Here is a 22,002-nt window from a genome sequence, read left to right as displayed (position 1 = left end):
ATCTTGTACTTCTCCAGAAAACCTGTTTTTTGTGTTTGCAAGTCTGCCACTCTATTTTTATTCAGGTGTTACAGGGTCTTGATTATTTACACACCAAGTGCCGTATCATCCATACTGACATTAAACCAGAGAACATCTTATTGTCAGTGAATGAGCAGTACATTCGGAGGCTGGCTGCAGAAGCAACAGAATGGCAGCGATCTGGAGCTCCTCCGCCTTCTGGATCTGCAGGTATATTTTCTTTTAGGGACTTTGCTCTCATTAGAAATTAAAAGAAATTTCTATTTTTATTCTGTTACCAGGGAATTAAACACCACCCAATCATATTTAAAAAACATTATGAGCCTCCGAAAGACTTTCTCAGAATTACTTTCATATGGGAAGGAGAAAAACTAGATATTGTTGTATCTTTATGTTGTATGTTACAAAAGCTGGTGTGTATTGCTTAAAAATATTTTTTCTTAAGATTTGATGACTTTTGAAGTGTTTACCTCTTACTTTGATCACACATGCTCATTTATAGGACTGGTAGTCTATACAGGAGCAAGATAACATTGCTCTTCAGAGCTTCCTTTAAATACTGGAGTAGACAGATCTGATTTGAATTTGGGCTTCATCCTAGATTGAGAGACCTTAATTGAGTTAATTTACTTTATTTTTCTTCAACTGGGAATTACTGGGATTAAATGGTAAAGCAGTTAGTAGTGTGCCACACAATATTATATACTAAATAAATTATGGGACCTGGCACAGTGGCTCATGCCTGTAACCCAACACTTTGGGAGGCTGAGGTGTGAGGATCACTTGAGCCCAGGAGTTTGGGACCAGTCTAGGCAGCATAGTAAGACCCCCGTCTGTACAAAAATTTAAAAAATTAGCCAGGCATGGCGGTGCATGCCTGTAGTCCAGTTACTCGGGAGGCTGGGACAGGAGGATTGCGTGAGCCTAGGGGGTCAAGGTGCAAGGCGTGATAGTGCCACTGCACTTCAGCCTAGGCAACAGAGCGAGACTCTCTGTCTCAAGACCTAAAACTAAATACATAAATAAGTAAATTATGGCTGCTTTATGATTTTTTTCTTTTGAGGTACAGATTTTAGTTTTAATAGTGTGACATTTTTGAGGAGTTTGCTTGATCCTCAAATTGAAATATTAGTTATGCACTTCCTTTAAAAAGTAAGACAAAAGAAAGGGGAAATGGGGAGTTGGTTGTTGAATGGATGTAGTTTCCATTTTACAAGATGAAAACATTCTACAGATCCTGTTATACAACAGTGTGAATAATGTTAAAACCACTTGAACTGTACGCTTACCCAGAGTATAAATTTTTAATGTGTGTGTGTTTTTTTTTAAACACTCTTTTTATACAATTTTTTTTTTTTTTTTTGAAACAGAGTCTCACTCTGTTGGCTAGGCTGGAGTGCAGTGGCACAATCTCAGCTCACTGCAACCTCTGCCTCCCGGGTTCAAGTGAGTCTCCTGCCTCAGTCTCCTTAGTAGCCAGCCACCACGCCTGGCTAATTTTTGTATTTTTAGTAGAGATAGGGTTTCACTCTGTTGGTCAAGCTAGTGACCTCGTGATCTGCCCGCCTCAGCCTCCCAAAGTACTGGGATTACAGGAGTGAGCCATTGCACCCTGCTTATACAAATATTTTTAAAAGAGGAAGACCGAAGATCCTACCTTTCCAGCTAAGCTACAGTATTATCCATTACATGATATAGAGCAAATTACTATAGCTCTTGATGTCACCTAGACTCCCCTTTTAAAACTGACAGGTTCTGAGTAGGTGGAGGTGAAGAGATTGTTGCTTGTCCCTTTCTATTTTAAGCAGTGCATGGGAATGGAAAATAGGTGATCTTAGCAGCTTTAGTAGTGGAAACCAGAAATGGGAACTTGGCTCTTTGCACTTATTGATGCTACCTGGGGAAGAATTTTATTTATCTTTTTTTTTTTTTAAAGTTTGGCAGTTTCTATTATGCATTATTTTCTTTTAAAATGATAATAATATGGTTTCTACTTAAGTCATTTAAAAACAATAGTTTTCTCTCCAGTGTAGGCTACATAAGAAAGACTTTTCATTCTGGTAGAGTGTTTTATCTGAGCCTTATATTGCCTAATGAATGCCAGAATTCTTACTTGGTTTTCTTTTCTTTTCAGTCAGTACTGCTCCCCAACCTAAACCAGTAAGTATAAGGTGTTTCTATATTTAATTTTGATCTATGGGCTGTGGGTGTGGTTCTTCTGTTGTGAATGGTAACAGTTTGTTTCAAGTTGGGGAACCAAAGGGAAAAAAATTCCTGCGCTTCTGTAATTTTCTCCAGTAAATTCCCATGCACCTTCATCAAGTTTGTACTGGTGAGGCCTCTAAAAATTTTGAGTTTGTCTGAGTGTAAACCAGCCCCATAGACTGCTCAGAAGACCACACTTTGTTATGTATTTGATTTTATTTGAGTTTATAAGAGTATCCCACATCTTTTAATTTAATGAAAGACTCAAGTGCTATGTTAGGGAAAGATTTGTGAAATTTAATTAGGAAGTAATTAAAGTTAACAGGTATCTCTAACTGGGGGTAATTAATTAGCCACCTGAAGGCTTCATCTGTTTGTAATCTCCGCCCAGGCTGACAAAATGTCAAAGAATAAGAAGAAGAAACTGAAGAAGAAGCAGAAGCGCCAGGCAGAATTACTAGAGAAGCGAATGCAGGAAATTGAGGAAATGGAGAAAGAGTCGGGCCCTGGGCAAAAAAGACCAAACAAGCAAGAAGAATCAGAGAGTCCTGTTGAAAGACCCTTGAAAGAGAACCCACCTAATAAAATGACCCAAGAAAAACTTGGTATAAATAGAACATCACAAAAATTACAACACACTTTTAACATTAATTTATCATTGTTACATAATACATTGTTTCATACGTACAACACTTATCTCTGGGGGTACCTTTATAAGAATATGGATCTTGTCATGTTAGGCAGGTAATATTTAAATGTAATTTGTAACTTTTCTCAGGAAATGGAACATAGATTTCATTTAACAATTGGGTAAAAATAAGATCGTGGCCCTTCCAGAAATAGGTTTTAGATATTTAGTCTTGTTATTTTGTCACTCACTATAAGTTCTAGAAAATGTTTTAATATTGTGATAAATGTTTCTGTTCTTTCACTCACACACATACACATACATGTTTTTTTGTTCATTTGTTCCTTAGAAGAGTCAAATACCATTGGCCAGGATCAAACACTTATGGAACGTGATACAGAGGGTGGTGCAGCAGAAATTAATTGCAATGGAGTAATTGAAGTCATTAATTATACTCAGAACAGTAATAATGAAACATTGAGACATAAAGAGGATCTACATAATGCTAATGACTGTGATGCAGAAAAGTTGAAGCAGGAACCTAGTTTCCTAAGCTCCCAAAATGGAGACAGCAGCACATCTCAAGAAACAGACTCTTGTACACCTATAACTTCCGAGGTGTCGGATACCATGGTGTGCCAGTCTTCCTCAACTATAGATCAGTCATTCAGTGAACAACATATTAGCCAACTTCAAGAAAGCATTCGGGCAGAGATACCCTGTGAAGATGAACAAGAGCAAGAACATAATGGACCACTGGACAACAAAGGTACCTATGCAGCTATACTTCCTCAACACTCCTTCCCTGTACAACATATTCATATATCTCTAGACTAAAAGTATTGTTTTTGTAACTATAGCTTTACAACAGGTGTCTAAGTTACCTTTAAATTTTAATCTGTAGCTAACTTTGAAGTTTATTCATCATGTACTGGGTACATAGCATTTCATTTGTTGCTATGAGGGCAGAGGTTTTTAATTGTAGAAACTCAAGGTGTTACTGTGCTCTTTTTGTCTTAGACAATGTATTGTAAGTTGTCATTTGGGTATTACTGACTGTATTACTTTTACCTTGAAGAGCTTTATTACTTACTGAGTATTTCTCTGTTCATTGAACAGTCTTATTGATGATGCCTGTTGTCTGTAGGAAAATCCGCGGCTGGAAATTTTCTTGTTAATCCCCTTGAGCCAAAAAATGCAGAAAAGCTCAAGGTGAAGATTGCTGATCTTGGAAATGCTTGTTGGGTGGTAAGTTAAACTTGTCTCAATGCTATTTTGAAGTGACTGGGAGAATGAATGAGAATTTGGACTTAGTTATGCAAAAGTAAAACATCTATAATTCTATACCCAGATTGACACAACAGTTTAGTGAATATTTTTTCACATTTTAAAAAACCTTTTATTATGGAAAAGTTTATACTTACAAAAGTAGAAAGAATGGTAATCGTGATAATGAAACAGTCCTTCTGTCACCTTATCCCACTTTGGGTGCCCATCACCCAGATTCAGTAATGTCAATTCCTAGCCAATCTTGTTTTATCTATATATATCCTTATTAACTTTCAGACATTCAGTGCCTATGTTCATATCCCCTATTCCCATTTTCAAAATTGATGACTAACTTATAAATTGTAACCTTTTAATTCATGTAACATATTTTGGACACTTTTCTTTGTCAACCGAGAAATTAAATACAATTCAGTTCATTACATAGTTTCCCTAGTACACTTTAAACTACATATTTTTGACAGCTCTGTGTGATGAGACTCTTTGCACATAAATCTTTTGTAGTTTTCCTTAAGACATGTCCTAGGCATAGAATTGCTAAGTCAGAAGTTTGTGATTTTTAAAACAGCTTTATGATGTATAATGTTGTTTAACTTTTAATTATTCATAATAACATATAATTACAAATATGTTTTGATGTATAGTGTCACTCTCCAGAAAAGGTAACGTCAGTTATTCTACCTTTAACAACTCAGAAAAGTATTTTCCTCTATGATCTTCAGGCTAACTAGTGGAATCTCATTTTATTTGGCAAATTATTTATACTATTTTTATTTTTTTATTATGTATCTAATAAAAAAGGGTTTTAAGTTTTTTTTTTTTTTTCTTTTTTGAGACTGTTGCCCAGGCTGGAGTGCAGTGGCAGGATCTTGGCTCACCGCAACCTCCTCCTCCTGGGGTTAAGCAATTCTCCTCCATTAACCTCCCGAGTAGCTGTGATTACAGGCATGCAGCACCATGTCCTGCTAATTTTGTATTTTTTGTAGAGATGGGTGATTCTTCATGTTAGTCAGGCTGGTTTCAAACTCCCGACCTTAGGTGATCCACCCACCTCGGCCTCCCAAAGTTCTAAGATTACAGGTGTGAGCTACCTTGCCCAGCCATAGTAAGGTTATTTTGTTTGTTTGAAATGGAGTCTTGCTCTGTCACCCAGGCTGGAGTGCAGTGGCGCAATCTCAGCTCACTGCAACCTCTGCCTCCCAGGTTCAAATGATTCTCCTGCCTCAGCCTCCCGAGTAGCTGGGATTGCAGGCGTTTGCCATCATGCCCTGGATAATTTTTATATTTTTAGTAGAGGCAGCGTTTCGCCATGTTGGCCAGGCCAATCTCAAACTCCTGAACTCAAGTAATCTGCCCACCGCGGCCTCCCAAAGTGTTGGGATTATAGGCGTGAGCCATCGGGCCTGGCCAAGGTTATTTTTAATGGACATCTTTTTAAAATCTGTAATAGAATGATTCACACTTACATGACGCTACTCAAAGAGCCGTACACTTTGTAAATGGGACATGGTTCAGACCTCAGAAGGATCTCATTTCCCATATTGATTCTAGAATATTGTGATAACCTTTTAGAAAAAATACAATCAGCTTAGCACTGACTTTTAGGAATGTGGAGCAGCTTTCCAAGTAATTAGTTACTCCACTATGCTATCACCTGGTCCAGGTCACCCTGGATGATCTCAGTAGTGACTGCAATAGCTTCTTCACTTTCTCCCTTCTGCTGCTCTTGCTCCCCATGGACTATTGGCAACACGTCTATCAGAGTAATACTTTTATTTTTCAATTTGTGTATATTCATGAGGTGTAAGTGCAGTTTTGCTAGGTTGATAAATTGCATTGTGGTGAAGTCAGGGCCTTCAGTGTATCCGTCACTGGAGCAGTGCACATTATAACCACCAAGCAGCCTCCCTTCATCTACCCTTCTACTCTCCCCCTCTGAGTCTTCATTCCACGCTATGCTTCCATTTGTACACATTATGTAGCTCCCACTTACAAGTGAGAACATGTGGCATTTATCTGTTTGTTTCAATTAAGATAATGGCATCCAGTTCCATCCATGTTGCTGCAAAACACGTGTTTTCATTCTTTTTTATGGCTGAATAGTACTCATTGTGTACCATTCCATGCCACATTTTCTTTCCTTTTTTTATTTTAATAAGATGGGGTTTCACCATGATGGCCAGGCTGGTCTTGAACTCCTGACCTCAGGTGATTCACCCACCTCAGCTTCCCAAAGTGCTAGGATTACAGGCGTGAGCCACCACGCCCAGCCCATTTTCTTTATTCCTAATTTAGCTTAATTCCATAGTTGTTACTCTGAGTAGTGCTGTGATAAACATAAAAGTACAGGTATCTTTTTGATATGATTTCTTTTCCTTTGGGCAGATACCCAGCAGTGGAACTGCTAGATCATTTGGTAGTTTTAGTTCTTTGAGAAATTTTCGTACTATTTTCTATAGAGATTGTGCTGATTTTCCTTCCCACCAAGAGTAATTCCCTTTTCTCCCTATTCTCTCCAACATGTTATTTTTTTTTTTTTTTTTTATTTTTAATAATAGCCATTCTGATTGGTGAAAGATATTGTGATTTTTGTTGTTGTTGTCATTGAGATGGAGTTTCACTCTTGTTGACCAGGCAGGAGTATAGTGGCACCGTCTTGGCTCACCGCAACCTCTGCCTCCTGGGTTCAAGCAATAATCCTGCCTCAGCCTCTCGAGTGGCTGGGATTACAGGCATGTGCCACCACACTTGGCTCATTTTGTATTTTTAGTAGAGACAGGTTTTCTCCATGTTGGTCAGGCTGGTCTTGAACCCCCGACCTCAGGTGATCCGCTCACCTCAGCCTCCCAAAGTGCTGGGATTACAGGTGTGAGCTACCATGCCCACCCTCATTGTGTTTTAATTTGCATTTCTCTGCTGATAGTGATAGTGAACATTTTTTCATATGTTTGTTGGCCATTTGTCTTCTTTTGAAAAATGTCTATTCATGTCCTTAGCCCACTTTTTAATGGGATTATTTGGGTTTTTGTTGTTGTTGTTTGAGTTTCTTATTAATTCTGGATGTTAGTCCCCTGTTGGTTATATAGTTTGCAGATATTTTCTCCCATTCTGCAGGCTATTGACTCTTGATTATTTCTTTTGCTGTGCAGAAGCTTTTTCGTTTAACTCCCATTTGTCTATTTTATTTTTGTTGCCTTTGCTTTTGAGGCCTTAGTCATGAGTTTCAGGTCTTATATTCAAGTCTTTAACCGTCTTGGGTTGATTTTTGTGTATGATGAGAGATAGGGATCCAGTTTTATTCCTCTACATGTGCCAGTCCAGTTTTCCTAGAACCATTTATTGAAAAGGATGTCTTTTCCCTAGTGAATGTGCTTGTTGGCTTTTCAAAAATCAGTTTGCTGTTAAGTATATGGCTTTATATCTAGGTTCTCTATTCTGTTCCATTGATCTGTGTATCTATTTTAATACTAATACCATGCTGTTTTGATTGCTATACCTTGTATAATTTTAAGTCAGACAGTATAATGCCTCTAGCTTTGTTCTTTTTGCTTAGGATACCTTTGGCTATTTAGGCTCTTTTTTTTTTTGAGTTGGGAGTCTTGTGTTGTAGCCCAGGCTGGAGTGCAGTGGTGTGATCTCGGCTTACTGCAACCTCCACTTCCCAGGTCCCAGTTCAAGCAATTCTCCTACCTCAGCCTCCCAAGTAGCTGGGATTACAGGCACAAGCCACCATCCCCAGCTAATTTTTGTATTTTTTAGTAGAGATGGGGTTTCACCATGTTGGCCAGTCTGGTCTGGAACTCTTGACCTCATGATCTGCCCGCCTCGGCCTCCCAAAGTGTTGGGATTATAGGGTGAGCCACCTAGCCCAGCCTATTTAGGTTCCTTTTTTTTTTCCATATGAACTTTAGAATTGTTTTTTCTAATTCTGTGAAAAAATGACATTGGTATTTTCAAAAGAATTGCATTGAACCTGTAGATCGCTTTGGGTAGTATGGTTTTTTTTTAATTTTTTTTTTTTTTTAATTTTTAATGGATTCATAATAGGTATATATATTTGTGGGGTATCTGAGATATTTTGACACAGGCATGCAATGTGAAATAATCACATCATAGCGAATGGGGTACCCATCCCCTCAAGCATTTATCCTTTATTTTGCAAACAGCCTGATTATACTTATTTTTAAATATATGCTTAGTTATTTTTAAATATATAATTATTGACTACAGTCACTCTGTTGTGCTATTAAAGAGTAGATCTTATTATTTGTAAGTAATTTATTTATACCCATTAATCATCCTTACATCCCCCTTCTCCCACACTATTCTTCCCAGCCTCTGGTAACCATCCTTCTACTCTCTGTCTTTGAGTTCTATTGTTTTGATCTTTAGCTCCCACAAGTAAGTGAGAACATGTGAAATTTGTCTTTCTGTGCCTGGCTTATTTTGCTTAACATAATGATCTCCATTTCCATCCTTGTTGTTGTAAATGATAGGATCTCATTCTTTTTATGGCTGAATAGTACTTCATTGTGTATATGTACCACATTTTCTATGTCCGTCTGTTCATAAGCACTTAGGTTGCTTTCATGGTAGCTTTAATTTGCCTTTGTCTGATGATCAGCGATGTTGAGCACATTTTCATATACCTCTTTGCCATTTGCATGTCTTCTTTTGAGAAATGTCTAGTCAAATGTTTGGCCCATTTTTTGATGAGATTATTAGATTTTTTTTCCTACAGAGTTGTTTGAGCTACTTATGTATTCTAGTTATTAGTCTCCTGTCATATGGGTAATTTGCAAATATTTTCTCCCATTCTCTGGGTTGTCTCTTCACTTTGTTAGCTGTATTCTTTTTTTTTTTTTTTTTTTTTTTTTTTTTGAGACGGAGTTTCTTTATTGTTACCCAGGCTGGAGTGCAATGGCGCGATCTTGGCTCACGGAAACCTCCTGAATTCCCTGGATTCAGGCAATTCTCTTGCCTCAGCCTCCCAAATAGCTGGGATTACAGGCACGCGCCACCATGCCCAGCTAATTTTTTGTATATTTAGTAGAGACGGGGTTTCACCATGTTGACCAGGATGGTCTCGATCTCTTGACCTTGTGATCCACCCGCCTCGGCCTCCCAAAGTGCTGGGATGACAGGCGTGAGCCACCGCGCCCGGCCTGTTAGCTGTATTCTTTACTGTGCAGAAGCTGTTAGCCTGATGTGATCCCATTCACTCGTTTTTGCTTTGGTTGCCTGTGTATGTGGGGTATTGTTCAAGAAATTTTTGCGGAGACCAATGTCCTCGAGATTTTCCGAAATGTTTTCTTCTAGTAGTTTCAAAGTTTCAGACCTTAGATTTCAGTCTTTAATCTATTTTGATTTGATTTTTATGTATTGTGTGAGACAGGGATTGAGTTTCATTTTTCTGCATTTGGGTATCCAATTTTCCCAGCAGCACTTATGACTATCTGTATCTTGAAAAGTGGCTGTAGTTATTTTTGATTGGTTGATGAGTGTTTTTACTTAGGGTAAGAGTAGTTTACACACTACAGTTATAGTGTTATAATATTCTGTGTTTTTCTGTGTACTTGCTATTACTGGTGAGTTTTGTACCTTCACATGATTACTTACTGCTCATTAATGAGCTTTTCTTTCTGATTGAAGTACTCCTTTTCGCATTTCTTCTTGTAAGGACAGGTCCGGTGTTGATAAAACCTCTCAGCTTTTTTTAATTTTTTAATCCCGCAGTTTTCGTTTTGTGTGAGTAAGTCATTATTCTCCTCTTTGTTTGAAGGGTATTTCTGCTGTATATACTAATCTAGGGTAAAGTTTTGTCCCTTCAGCACTTTAAATATGTCATGCCACTCTCTCCTGGCCAATAAGGCTTCCCGCTGGAAAGTCTGCTGCCAGGTGTGTTGTCGCTCCATTGAATTTTTTTTGTTTGTTTTCTCTCGCCGCTTAAAGATGCTTCATCTTTGGGAGTTGATTATTAAATGCTTTGAGGTAGTCTTCTTTGGGTTAAATCTGCTTGCTGTTCTATAACCTTCTTGTACTTGGATATTGATATCTTTCTCCAGGTTTGGGAAATTCTCTGTTATCCCTTTAAATAAACTTTCTACCCCTATCTCTTTTTCTACTTCTTCTTTAAGGCCAGTAACTCTCAGGTTTGCCCTCAAAAGGAAAAATCTTTGCCCTGACTTTATTGGGTCGGTCAGTCTTTCTGTCTGTCTGTCTCTCTGCCTCTCTGTCTCTCTCTCCCCGCCCCCCCACCCCCCACCCAGGTGTTTTTAAATAGCCTGTCTTCAAGCTCACTGTTTCTTCTGCTCAATCAGTTTTGCTGTTAAAAGACTTCGATGCATTCTTTAGTATGCCAATTGCATTGGTCAGCCCCAGAATTTCAGCTTGATTTTTAAAATTTTTGATGGGTGGTTGGATTCAATTTGCTAGTATTTTATTGCAGATTTTTGCATCTATGTTCATTAGAGATACTGGTCTGTAGTTTTTTGCTGTTGATGTTGTGTTCTTGGCTAGTTTGGGTTTTAAGATGTTGCTGGTTCGTAAAATGAGTTAGGAAGAATGTTCTCCTCTTTAATTTTTTTTTGAATAGTTTCAGGAGGATTGGTGTTAGTTTTTTGTGTGTTCGGTAGAATTTGGCTGAATCCATCTGGCCCTGGGCTACTTTTGTTGTTGCTGGGAGATTTTTTAATACTGATTCAACTATTCATTATTGGTCTGTTCAGGAACTCTATTTCACTATGTCCTGGCTCGATCTGGAGAGGTTGTGTATTTTCAGAAACTTACCCATTTCCTCTAGGTTTTCTAGTTTCCGAGCATGTAGTTGTTCATAACCATCTCTGATGATCTGTTGTACTTCTGTGGTATCTGTTTTTAGGTCTCCCTTTTCATTTATAATTGTGTTTTTTGGATCTTCTCTCTCCTTAGTCTAGCTAGTGGTTTATAAATTCTGTTTATCTTTTCTAGAAACCAATTTTTCATTTTGTTATCCTTTGTAATTTTGGGGAGGGGGTCTCTTTCATTTATTTTTGCTTTGTTCTTTGTTACTTCTTTTCTTCTGCTAACTTTGGGTTTGGATTTTTCTTGTTTTTCCTGGTTCCTTGAGGTGCATTGCTAGGTTGTTCACTTGTGATCTTTCTCCTTTTTTGATGTAGTCATTTAATGCTATTAAACTTCTCTCTTAGCACTGCTTTAGCTGTATCACATAAGTTTTGCTATGTTGTGTTTTCATTTTTACTCATGTCAAAATTTTATGTAGACTTTGAAATTCCTCTTGGTATTGATTTATACTTTTATTCTACCATATTATAAGAAGATACTTGATATGATTTAGAGTTTTTTTAAAAAAAACTTTGACTTGTGGCCTAACAAGCCATCTTAAAGAATGTTTCATGTGCTGATGAAAATAATGTTTATTCTATAGTTGTTAAGTAAAACATTCTGTAATTGTCTGTTAAGTTTGTTTCATCCAAAGTCCAATTTAAATCCAGTGTTTCTTTGTTAATTTTCTGTCCTGGGCCAGGCGCGGTGGCTCACGCCTGTAATCCGAGCACTTTGGGAGGCCGAGGCGGGTGGATCACAAGGTCAAGAGAACAAGACCATCTTGATCAACATGGTGACACTCCGTCTCTACTAAAAATACAAAATTAGCTGGGCATGGTGGTGCACGCCTGTAGTCCCAGCTACTCGGGAGGCTGAGGCAGGAGAATCACTTGAACCCAGGAGGCGGAGGTTGTGGTGAGCCGAGATCGTGTCTTTGCGCTCCAGCCTGGGTAACAAGAGCAAAATTCTGTCTCAAAAAAAAAAAAAAAAAATTTCTGTCCTGATGGTTTGTCTGGTGCCGTGAGTGGGATATCCCAACTTACCGTATTGCTGTCTCTTTCTTTAGGTCTAGTAATATTTGTTTTGTGGATTTGGGCACTCCAGTGTCAGATACATGGGTATTTAGGATTGTTATATCCTCTTGCTGAATTGATCTCTTTTTCATTACATAGTGATCATCCTTGTCTTTTTTTACTGTTTTTTTATTTAAAGTCTATTTTGTCTGAAATAAGTATAGCTACTTGTGCTCAGTTTTGATTTCCATTTGCATGGAATACCTTTTTCAATCCCTTCCCTTTCAGTCTATATGTGTCTTTATGGGTAAGCTGAGTTTCTTGTAAGCAACAAATAGCTAGATTGTGGTTTTTCAAAACCCCATTCCATTTATAAGACTTGTGTGTTTTATGCTTCATATTGTTTCATGATGGTGAATATCAGCCTTTCATCTCCATGTTTAAGACCTCTTTGAGCATTTTCCGTAGGACTGGTCTGGTGTTGAAAAATTCCCTCGGCATTTGCTTATCTGGGAAAGACTGATTTCTTTTTCATTTATGAAGCTTTTTCTGGTAGGGTACTAAATTTTGGATAACTTTTCTTAGAACTTTGAAAATGCCACCCTGTTCTCTTCTGGCCTATAAGGTTTCTGTCAGAAAGTCTGCTGTTAGTCTGGTGAAGTTTCCTTTATGGGTTAGTAGACGCTTTTCTCTTGCCAATTCTGAAATTATTTCTTTCACTTTGGCTTCAGACATTCTGATGATAATATGCCATAGTGACATCCTGTTTCTGATATATTTTCCTGGGGATCGGTGGGCATCCTGTATTTGAATGCCTTAACTCTCTTGTTAGACTTGGGAATTTTTTATCAACTATTTTCTTAAAGAGGTTTCTAAACTTTAAAACATTTTTATTTTATTTATTATTTTTTTTTTTTAAGAAACAGGGTTTCGCCAGGCGCCGTGGCTCACACCTCTAATCCTAGCACTTTGGGAGGCCAAGGTGGGTGGATCACCTGAGGTCAGGAGTCGAAGACCAGCCTGGCCATCATGGTGAAACCCCATCTTTTTTCCAATTTAAAAAAAAAACAAAAAACAGGGTCTCTGTTGCTGAGGCAGAAATGAATCATAACTTGTTGCAACTTTTAGCTCCTGGGCTCAGGCAGTCCTCCTACCCCAGCCTCCTGAGTAGCTGAGACTACAGGTACACACCACCACGCTCAGCTAATTCTTTTATTTCCTTATTTTAGTCTAACTAGAATATTTCAGAAGACCTGTCTTCAAGTTCTGAGATTCTTTCTTCTGCGTGTTCTAGTCTGTTATTGAAGCTTTCAAATGTATTTTGTATTTCCTTCAGTGAATTTTTAATGTATTAATTTATTTGACACAGTGTTTCACTCTGTCACCCAGGCTGGAATGCAGTGGCATGATCACAGCTCACTACAGCTTCAATCTCCTGGCTTCAAGCGATCCTCCTGCCTCAGCCTTTTGGGTAGCTGGGACCCCGCGTGCATGCCAACACACCCAGCTAATTTTTTTTAGTAGGGACAAGGTCTTGCTATGTTGTCTGGGCTCGTCTCAAACTCCTGGACTTAAAGCACCTTAGCCTCCAAAAGTGCTAGGATTACAGATATGAGCAACTGTGACCTGCCTCAGTGAATTTTTTAGTTATAGAAAATAACTAAATGAGTTTTTTGTTGTTGTGCTTTAAGATATCTGTCACCTTGGTAGATTTCTTATTCACATCTTGAATGGAATTTCTGATTTCCTAGTATTGATTTTTAGATATCTCTTGCATCTTATTGAGCTTCTTTAAAATCAGTATTTTGATTTATTTGGCATTTCAAGGAATTATTTTTTATTGGGATTTGTTGCTAGACAATTGTTGTGTTCCTTTGTTGGTGTTATATTTACCTGCTTTTTTATGTTTTCTGTGTCCTTCCATTGATACCTCCACATTTGTTGCAGAAGTCACTTGTTCCAATTTTTTTTTTTTATTACTTTTGTAGGAGAGGTTATTTTTCTGAAGTTATATATATGTTGCTGGTTAAGCAGGATACTTTGATTTTGGGTGCCTCTGGTAGTATGATTTTTTTTTTTTGGCAGGGGGTTGTTTTTGGTTTTGGGTGTTTTATTTGTTTTTTGAGACAGAGTCTCGCTCTGTTGCCCAGGCTGGAGTGGTGACACGATCTCGGCTCACTGCAACCTCTGCCTCCTGGATTCAAGCGATTCTCCTGCCTCAGCCTCCCAAGTAGCTGGGACTACAGGCGCCTGCCACCACACCCAGCTAATTTTTTGTATTTTTAATAGAGTTGGGGTTTCACCATATTGGCCAGACTGGTCACAAACTCCTGACCTCAGGTGATCCACCCGCCTCGGCTTCCCAAAGCGCTGGGATTACAGGCATGAGCCACCGTGCCCAGCTGGTAATATGGTTTTTGTATAACTTTTTTGGCAGTACACGAGGTCAGGGGTATTTGCAGTTTCCTCTGTGGCTTAGAATACAGTTTGGATTGTGGTGAGGTTTTGCCAACGACTTGGATGCCAACTGAGCCAGTCTTTGGACCCTGATGGTGGCATTGGTGGGTTGAGTGTTCCTGTTTTTTAGGCCCCAGAGCAGTTTACATTGACTCTGGTGTTAGTGGGTCCTTGAAGGCTGATTCTTGGGTCTCTGGCTGGGTGTATTGGCAAGTTCTCAAGCCCCTGAGCAGCTGGCATAATGTGGGGGATGGCAGGATAGAGTGGTAGAGCAACCTGCTTGGACCCCAGCAGTCTGTGTTGTTGTTGTTGTTGTTGTTGGTAGCTGTGATGGATTGGAGGGGGCTAGTCCCTAGTTTTATAGCCACCTGTAGCAGGGCAGTGGGTATTTTCCTAAGTGTGCTCAGAGAAGCATAGTTTCTGCTGTCCCTCTCCCAGCTGGGTGGCAGTTGCAGCCGTGTGGCCTCAAGCTTAGCACAAGGGCAATGCCTAGCCCAGCTTTAAACTCTCAAAATGGTGCCAGCTGTTGGCCTGTGATTGAGAGGGTAGTTAGGTTCCCTCTCATATGAACAGCATGGGCAAGAAACTGTGGAGAGTTATGGTACACTCAAGTCTCAGTCTCACAAGCAGCCTGTTGTCTTAGGTGTGCGTAGAGGAGCCTGGTTTCTCTGTCCCTCCTCAGCCAAGTGGCAGCTGCAGCCAGATCAGTCCGAACTTGCCCAAGGACAAGGTGCAACGTAGCATTAAACTCTCAAAATAGCACTTTATGCCTGGGACCAGAGAGGGCAGGGTCTCTCTTAGCCAAGCAGCATGGGGAAGAAGCTGTGGGGAATGCGGTCTACTCACATCTTCGTCTCAACAGCAGCCCATGGCAGGGTGATAGGGACCCTCCCAGGAGTGGATGAGAGTGCCTAGTCTCCCCTCTCCTTCCTCGGAGCAGTGGAGCGACTGCATCTGTGTCTGCAGATTCCTGGTATCAAGGCTCTCAAAATGGCACCCAGCTGAAGCTACTTAAGACTCGGATACCTGTGGGGATTCTCTGTGGATTCCCTTTTTAGAACATCTGTCCAATCTTTAGGCAGTTCTGTATGTCAGACCTAAGGCCCTAGTTAGTCCAGGGCTTTTTAACCAACATTGTAAAACCCATTTCAGAGTGTGGAATGCTGGGGGTTTCTGTCTTACTGTATCCCCATGTCCAGCTTCCTCAAACCCTTTCCTTTCTTCTGATGCTTCCCATCACTTCTCTGGTGAATCCTAGCATTCTTTCCTAGACAGTCCGTTCAAAATTTGGGTGTCTTCTGACTGTTCTGGTTCCTCTCTGTGGATGAGGCATATACTGCCTGTGTCTAGTCAGCCATTTTAAATATAAGTCAAGTTATATATTCTCTAAACTTTTCAGTGGCTCCCTTCAAAATGAATACCAGAGTCCTTACCATAGCCCACACACCACCAAGCAAAGAGAACTACTCTTCCTTCTGCTTGGAATCCTCTTCACATAGAACTCCTTCATTTTCTTTAAGTCCTTACCCAAATGTCACTTATTAGGGAGATCGTCCCCTGAACACCTAACATAATTAATAACTACCACTCTCCAAACACTTACACCTTATCATATTCACTCATGTAAATACGATGATGCTCATTCTTCCTTTCTCCCTTTTTTACTCCACAACATTTAACGTAATCTAATATTATATATATTTATTTGCTTAATAAGCCTCTCCCTAGAATGTATATCATATGCCAACAAAGTTTTTCTGGTTTACTGCTGTATCTATGTTTAGTACTTAGAACAGTGCCTGGTACATAGGAGGTATTCAATAAATATTTTAGCAAATGAATTGTAGAGAAACATATTGACTCTAACAAATATCACACTGTGCAAACATCAAACGCTTGCCAGTTTCCTGCCCACACCATGTTTCAGGCTTCTGTGCCTTTACGTTTGGAACACCTTCATACATGCTTTCTTACCTATGTGTGGTACACTTTTCTTTACAGTGGTACAGTCTTCTGTTGCTTGTACCACAATAGAGTGAATCTCTCTTCAACTTTTATAGCAAGCCTACTCTGTTAACTCATTCACTCCCTCTGGTAACCCATTAATCCATTCATGAAGGCAGACCCACCTCATGACTCAGTCACCTCTTGAAGGCTTAAAGGTTCCACCTCTTAGTATTAGTAACATTGGGTATTAAGTTTCAGTGTAAGTTTCAATGTAAATGTATGAATTTCAAAGGGGACAAACATTCAAACCATACAGTGTCTCTCTGCATTTAAAATGACTACATTCTTTTCACCCATTCACTCATTCAGCAAACTATGGGCACATACTCTGACCTAGGCATTAGGACACAATGGTGAACAATACATGGGCGTTGCACCCTGTTGGATCCTGATTGGATATCACTTGATCTCTTTAGTACATCAGCATCTGGCATTTAGTAACAGAATTTTACATGATTTTTAAAGAGCTCTATTATTAAAAATAATAATGCTGCTAAAGACCGATTCTTGATCTTTATATGAAACCTTTTCCTTCAGTGGAAGTCTGTAGGATAATTTCATAGTGATATGCCTCACTCAGTCTGTTTTCACCTCTTATACTAAAGATTTGTTGTGCACTTTCAATATTGTAACTCTGATTCATTGGTTTTGAATCTTAATTTTTTTTTAGGTGACAAAGTTGTCGTAGTTAAAAAGAATGATCTCTCAGAAAGCCATATTTACGAATGAAATAAAATGTCTAGTATGTACTTCAAAATAATCTGGTGTGGGTGGCAGGGTTGGTATACAGTTGAAAATAGACTGCCAATGAGTGGTAATTGCTAGGTGACACTAGTATAATATAATGACATGGGAGTTTATTATTCTTTCTACTTTTGTATATATTTGAAATTTTCCATGATAAAAAATAAATGAATAATGAGGGAAAAAAGCTTAGTATGAGTCATACACAGGAAAGAAAATTCAGATATTCAAATATGACAGGAAAGTGTGGAAGACAATTCTCTAATCCTATTGAAATTTAAAAACAGGGAACAGTATTTGTGAAAAGAGGAAATTACTCAGAGAAAGCTTCAGGTAGAAAACCAGCATAGACCAGGGCTCCAAAGGGTACTAGATGAAATTTGACCACAAGAACAAAGAGTGTACTCTAGGTAGAACATCACCAGTAAAGGCACAGAAAAATGATTGTTAAAGACAAGTATAGTTAATTGCTAGGTTAAAGAGTTTGGATTGCTTGGTGTGGTAGCTCATGCCAGTAATCCCAGCACTTTGGGAGGCCAAGGCAGGTAGATCACTTGAGCCCAGGAGTTCGAGTCCAGCATGGGCAACATAGCGAGATACCATCTCCATCTCTACTAACACTTTTTTTTTTTTTTTTTTTTTTTTTTAAATAGAGACAGAGTCTCGTTCTGTCACCCAGACTGGAGTGCAGTTGGCATGATCTCGGCTCACTGCAACTTCCACCTCCTGGGTTCAAGCAATTCTCCTGCCTCAGCCTCCCGAGTAGCTGAGACTACAGGTGCATGCCACCATACCCGGCTAATTTATTTTGTATTTTAGTAGAGACTGGGTTTCACCATGTTGCCCAGGCTGGTCTCGCACTCCTGAGCTCAGGCAGTCCACCCGCCTTGGCCTCCCAAAATGCTAGGATTATAGGTGTGAGCCACCGCGCCCAGCCCAACACTATTTTCAAAAAGAAAAAAGCTGTTGTTGTTTCCTAAACCTGTGTATCTTTATTAAGTTTAGGCTCATTTGTTTGCAAGAATAATTTCGAGTAGCTGTGTGTAAGGCAAGGAGCTAATAGCCTAAAAATGCTATTCAAGAAATAAAGTGAGAACTTTGATTTGGGAAAAACTTCAGAGAATTTATTTTCATCTCCATTATTAAGCAGTCTTGACTTGTTACTTTTTAGAATGAAGTTTAAAATACTGTTTCCTTCATTTTCTCAGCACAAACATTTCACTGAAGATATTCAAACAAGGCAGTATCGTTCCTTGGAAGTTCTAATTGGATCTGGCTATAATACCCCTGCTGACATTTGGAGCACGGCATGCATGGTAACGTTTTTTCCCCTTGGCTTTCACTTGTTAAGTGGTACATATGTTACCCTGTTTGCTAATTTCAGTAAACCAGCAAGTTAACTAGCAGAAAAGAATGTAACACAGGTAATTTATCATAGGTATTCTAAATTCGATGTCTAGAGAGGTACAAATTCAAAAACCTTTCTGGCATTTATTTGGTTACTGCCAAGTTCCTGTTAGGTGAAGGAACCAAATGTTTCTTACTACAGATTGTTGAGGGGAAAATAATTAAAACAACTACTAAGAGGTGTTGTTGGTTTTGATTAGGAGATTACAAGTGTCTTTGCATTTTTAGCACTCATCTATTTTTCAGACCAAAGAAACCCCTGAAAACTGCGTCATTTTGTACAGTTCAGCATCTCCTCAGACATTTTTGCAGCTCCCAAGATGTGAAGCCCGATCATTCATAGATTCATAAATTGCTGTTTTATCCCTGGCAAGCAGCTATTCCAGTGGTCAGATTTGATAATAAATAATTTCCTACTAATTGCCTCACGTAGGAATGTGTACATTGTTTCTTAAAATGTATTATACTCCTTAAGATCTTTAATCATCACAATTTCTAATCGTGTGTGTTTACTTGTTTCTCTTCTACCATCTTGTAAGCCCCATGCTGTCAGGAATCACGTCTATTAGGTATAACTGTGTGGATTCATTGCCTGACACATTTTGAGTGGATGCTTACAATGTAATTTCGATGCTAACTACCCAGAGTTATTGCAGACTTCATAGGTTAAAAGCATGGTTCCCCACAAGACTGCCCTCACTTTAGACACTAACCACAAGCCTTAGGGTCCACAAGCCACCTGTACTTATAATCAACTGGCTACAAATTGAAGGGTTTGCGTTACCCCCTCAGCAAGTGCTAAGCTTGCTATAGTTTTATTATCAACAACACAAATCAAGACACATAGTCTGAGAGTACTAAATGTGAAGCTTCTGTGTCCTCAGGACTTTTCACCCTCCTGGCACATTGATGTGTGTCACTAACAAGGGACACTCACCCAAGCTTCAGGTGTCCAAAGTTTTATTGAGATTTCATTAATTAGGTATTTATTGAATCATTGGCCATGTGATTGAGCTCAGTCTTCAAGCGTCCCCTCTGTTCCCTGGAGGTTGGGGAATTGGAAAGCCCCAATCCTCTGATCATGTGGTTGGTCTTTCCCGTATGTCCAGCCATCATCTTAAAACTATATAGGGGCTGGCCTCGATGGCTCACACCTGTAATCCCAGCACTTTGGGAGGCTGAGGCAGGTGGATCACTTGAGGTCAGGAGTTCGAGACCAGCTTAAACAACATGATGAAATCCTGTCTCTACTAAAAATACAAAATTAGCCAGACATGGTGGTACATGCCTATAATCCCAGCTACTTGGAAAGATGAGGCAGGAGAATTGCTTGAACCTGGGAGGCAGAGGTTGCAGTGAACCCAGATTGTGCCATTGCACTCCAGCCTGAGCAACAAGAATGAAACTCCATCTCAAAAAGAAAAAAAAAAAAAAAAACAACTATATAGAGCCCCAACATGAGTCACTTTGTTAATATAAACTTAGATATGGTCCAAGAGACCCACACTGAATAAAGACACCTAGCACTTGGAAAATCCAAGGTTTAGAGACTTCCCCCCAGGAAACAAGGACATAGACCAATTTCTTTATTATTCAGTAGTGTTTAATAAATATATATATAGACTCCCTAATGAATGAACAGAAACATATCGTGCTCATTTTAATTAACATTTTAATATTCTCAGGCAACTCTGGGAAAAACTTAAAAAAGAGGATGGATAACAATTCCAACCTGTTTTAAGTCATAGATTTCTTGCTATCTACATTCCTGAAAAGCTTTGTCCTCAAAGTTAATAGAGATAATACCCTTATAAAGCACTTTGTTGTGGCATATCATTGGTCTTTAAAGCGGGTGGACTGTCTGAAGTAAGGTTTTAATAGTGTTGCACAAAAAGAATATTGAAATAAAATCTCAGGCTTCTTTCTTGTCATGCTTTAAAGTTTTGTATTTTGAGGAATTTGATTTGAGTTGATTTGCTATAGAAAATCATAAATGATAGAGATGCCACCAGCTATAAAGTATAGCTAGTTAATAGATTTGCTAACGTCATTTTTAGTAGTGGATTAGTTGTTTATTGTAAAAAAAAAAAAAAATGAGGACCCTGGTTTCTTTTTCTTATTCCACATTCCTATTTTGTTTGGGGGCAGTAGATCCTGCTTGGTGTTTAATATAGTATTTCTAATGTCAGGCTTAAGAGGTAAGGCTGAAAGATAAAGGGATAATTAATCTTGCCTTATAGTTCTGGACCCACTCACATGTCAGAATCTTGACCAAGGAATGGAAGAATATTGAGCAATTTGTTCCTCAAATGTTATTTTGCCAGTCAACATAGAAAACCAAATGTTGATTTAATTTGATCACAGAGCAAAAATTCTGGAATATCAGAAGTGCCTGAAGAGGTAGATTATCCTGCAATCAATGTAATTAATTGATGGAAAGATTAGGACCCTCTCTGAGAGGTAATGAGATGAACAAATTGAGATTGCCTGCCACATTGATGATTGAGGAATAGTTAAAAGAGCAGTTATAAAGAGGGAAATGGGGCGTAGGCATGGTAGCTTATATCTGTAATTCCAGCACTTTGGGAGGCTGAGGCAGGCAGATCACTGGAGGCCAGGAGTTTGAGACCAGCCTGGCCAACATGGAGAAACCCTGTCTCTACTAAAAATTCAAAAAATTTAGCTGGCCGTGGTGGCACATGCCTGTAATCTCCGCTACTTGGGAGGCTGAGGCACAGGAATCACTTGAACCTGAACCTGGGAGGCAGAGGCTGCAGTGAGCTGAGATTGCACCATTGCACTCCAGTCTGGACAACAGAACAAGACTCCGTCTCAAAAAAAAAAAAAAAGGCGGGGGGGGGGGAATGTTCTTCATATCTGTGAAGAACATTAGGAATTAAGTCTCCAAACATTGGAATCAGGGCAAGTAGGACCATAACTGACAGGATGAGATTGTCTTCTTCTCTGGCCTTTGAATGTCCTTCTAAAGTACAGAAGCTTTTTTGTTTGGTGTTATCCCATTTGTCTATATTTGCTTTTGCTCCCTGGGCTTTTGGGGTCAAATCCAAAAAAATCATTGCTCAGACCAGTGTCATGTCGGCTTCCCCCTATGTTTTCTTCTAGTAGTTTTTCAGTTTCAGGCCTTATGTTAAATCTTTCATCCATTTTGATTTTTGTATATGGAGTGAGATGAAGGTCCATTTTCATTTTTTTTATATCCAGTTTTTCCAACACCATTTATTGAAGAGACTATCCTTTTCCCATTCTGTATTCTTGGCATTTTTGTCAAAGATCAATGGATCATACATGTGTGTGTTCATTTCTGGGCTCTCCCTATTGTTCCTTTGGTCTATGCCTCTACTTTTTTGGCCAGGACCATGCTGTCTTAATTACTATAGCTTTATAGTA

At 39.0% G+C, this 22,002-nt stretch overlaps 1 protein-coding gene across 5 annotated transcripts in view; it reads left to right on the top strand.

Moving 5' to 3' along the window:
• Positions 1-22,002, top strand: part of SRPK1 (SRSF protein kinase 1) — an 83,694-nt gene that overhangs the window by 48,656 nt on the left and 13,036 nt on the right. For all 5 annotated transcript variants that reach the window (XM_032253540.1, XM_032253542.1, XM_032253539.1 and 2 more), the window contains 6 exons: positions 66-231; positions 2,156-2,181; positions 2,618-2,831; positions 3,204-3,623; positions 4,002-4,102; positions 18,396-18,503. In XM_032253540.1, the coding sequence (XP_032109431.1) occupies positions 66-231; positions 2,156-2,181; positions 2,618-2,831; positions 3,204-3,623; positions 4,002-4,102; positions 18,396-18,503 (1,035 nt within the window). The remainder of the gene's footprint in view (positions 1-65; positions 232-2,155; positions 2,182-2,617; positions 2,832-3,203; positions 3,624-4,001; positions 4,103-18,395; positions 18,504-22,002) is intronic.

The sequence above is a fragment of the Sapajus apella genome, unplaced genomic scaffold (genome assembly GCF_009761245.1).
Source record: "Sapajus apella isolate SASKATOON/1434 unplaced genomic scaffold, GSC_monkey_1.0 scaffold83, whole genome shotgun sequence".
Lineage (NCBI taxonomy): Eukaryota > Metazoa > Chordata > Mammalia > Primates > Cebidae > Sapajus > Sapajus apella.
The sequence above is the reverse complement of the archived record's forward strand: the minus strand, read 5'-3'. Positions and strand labels throughout refer to the sequence as shown.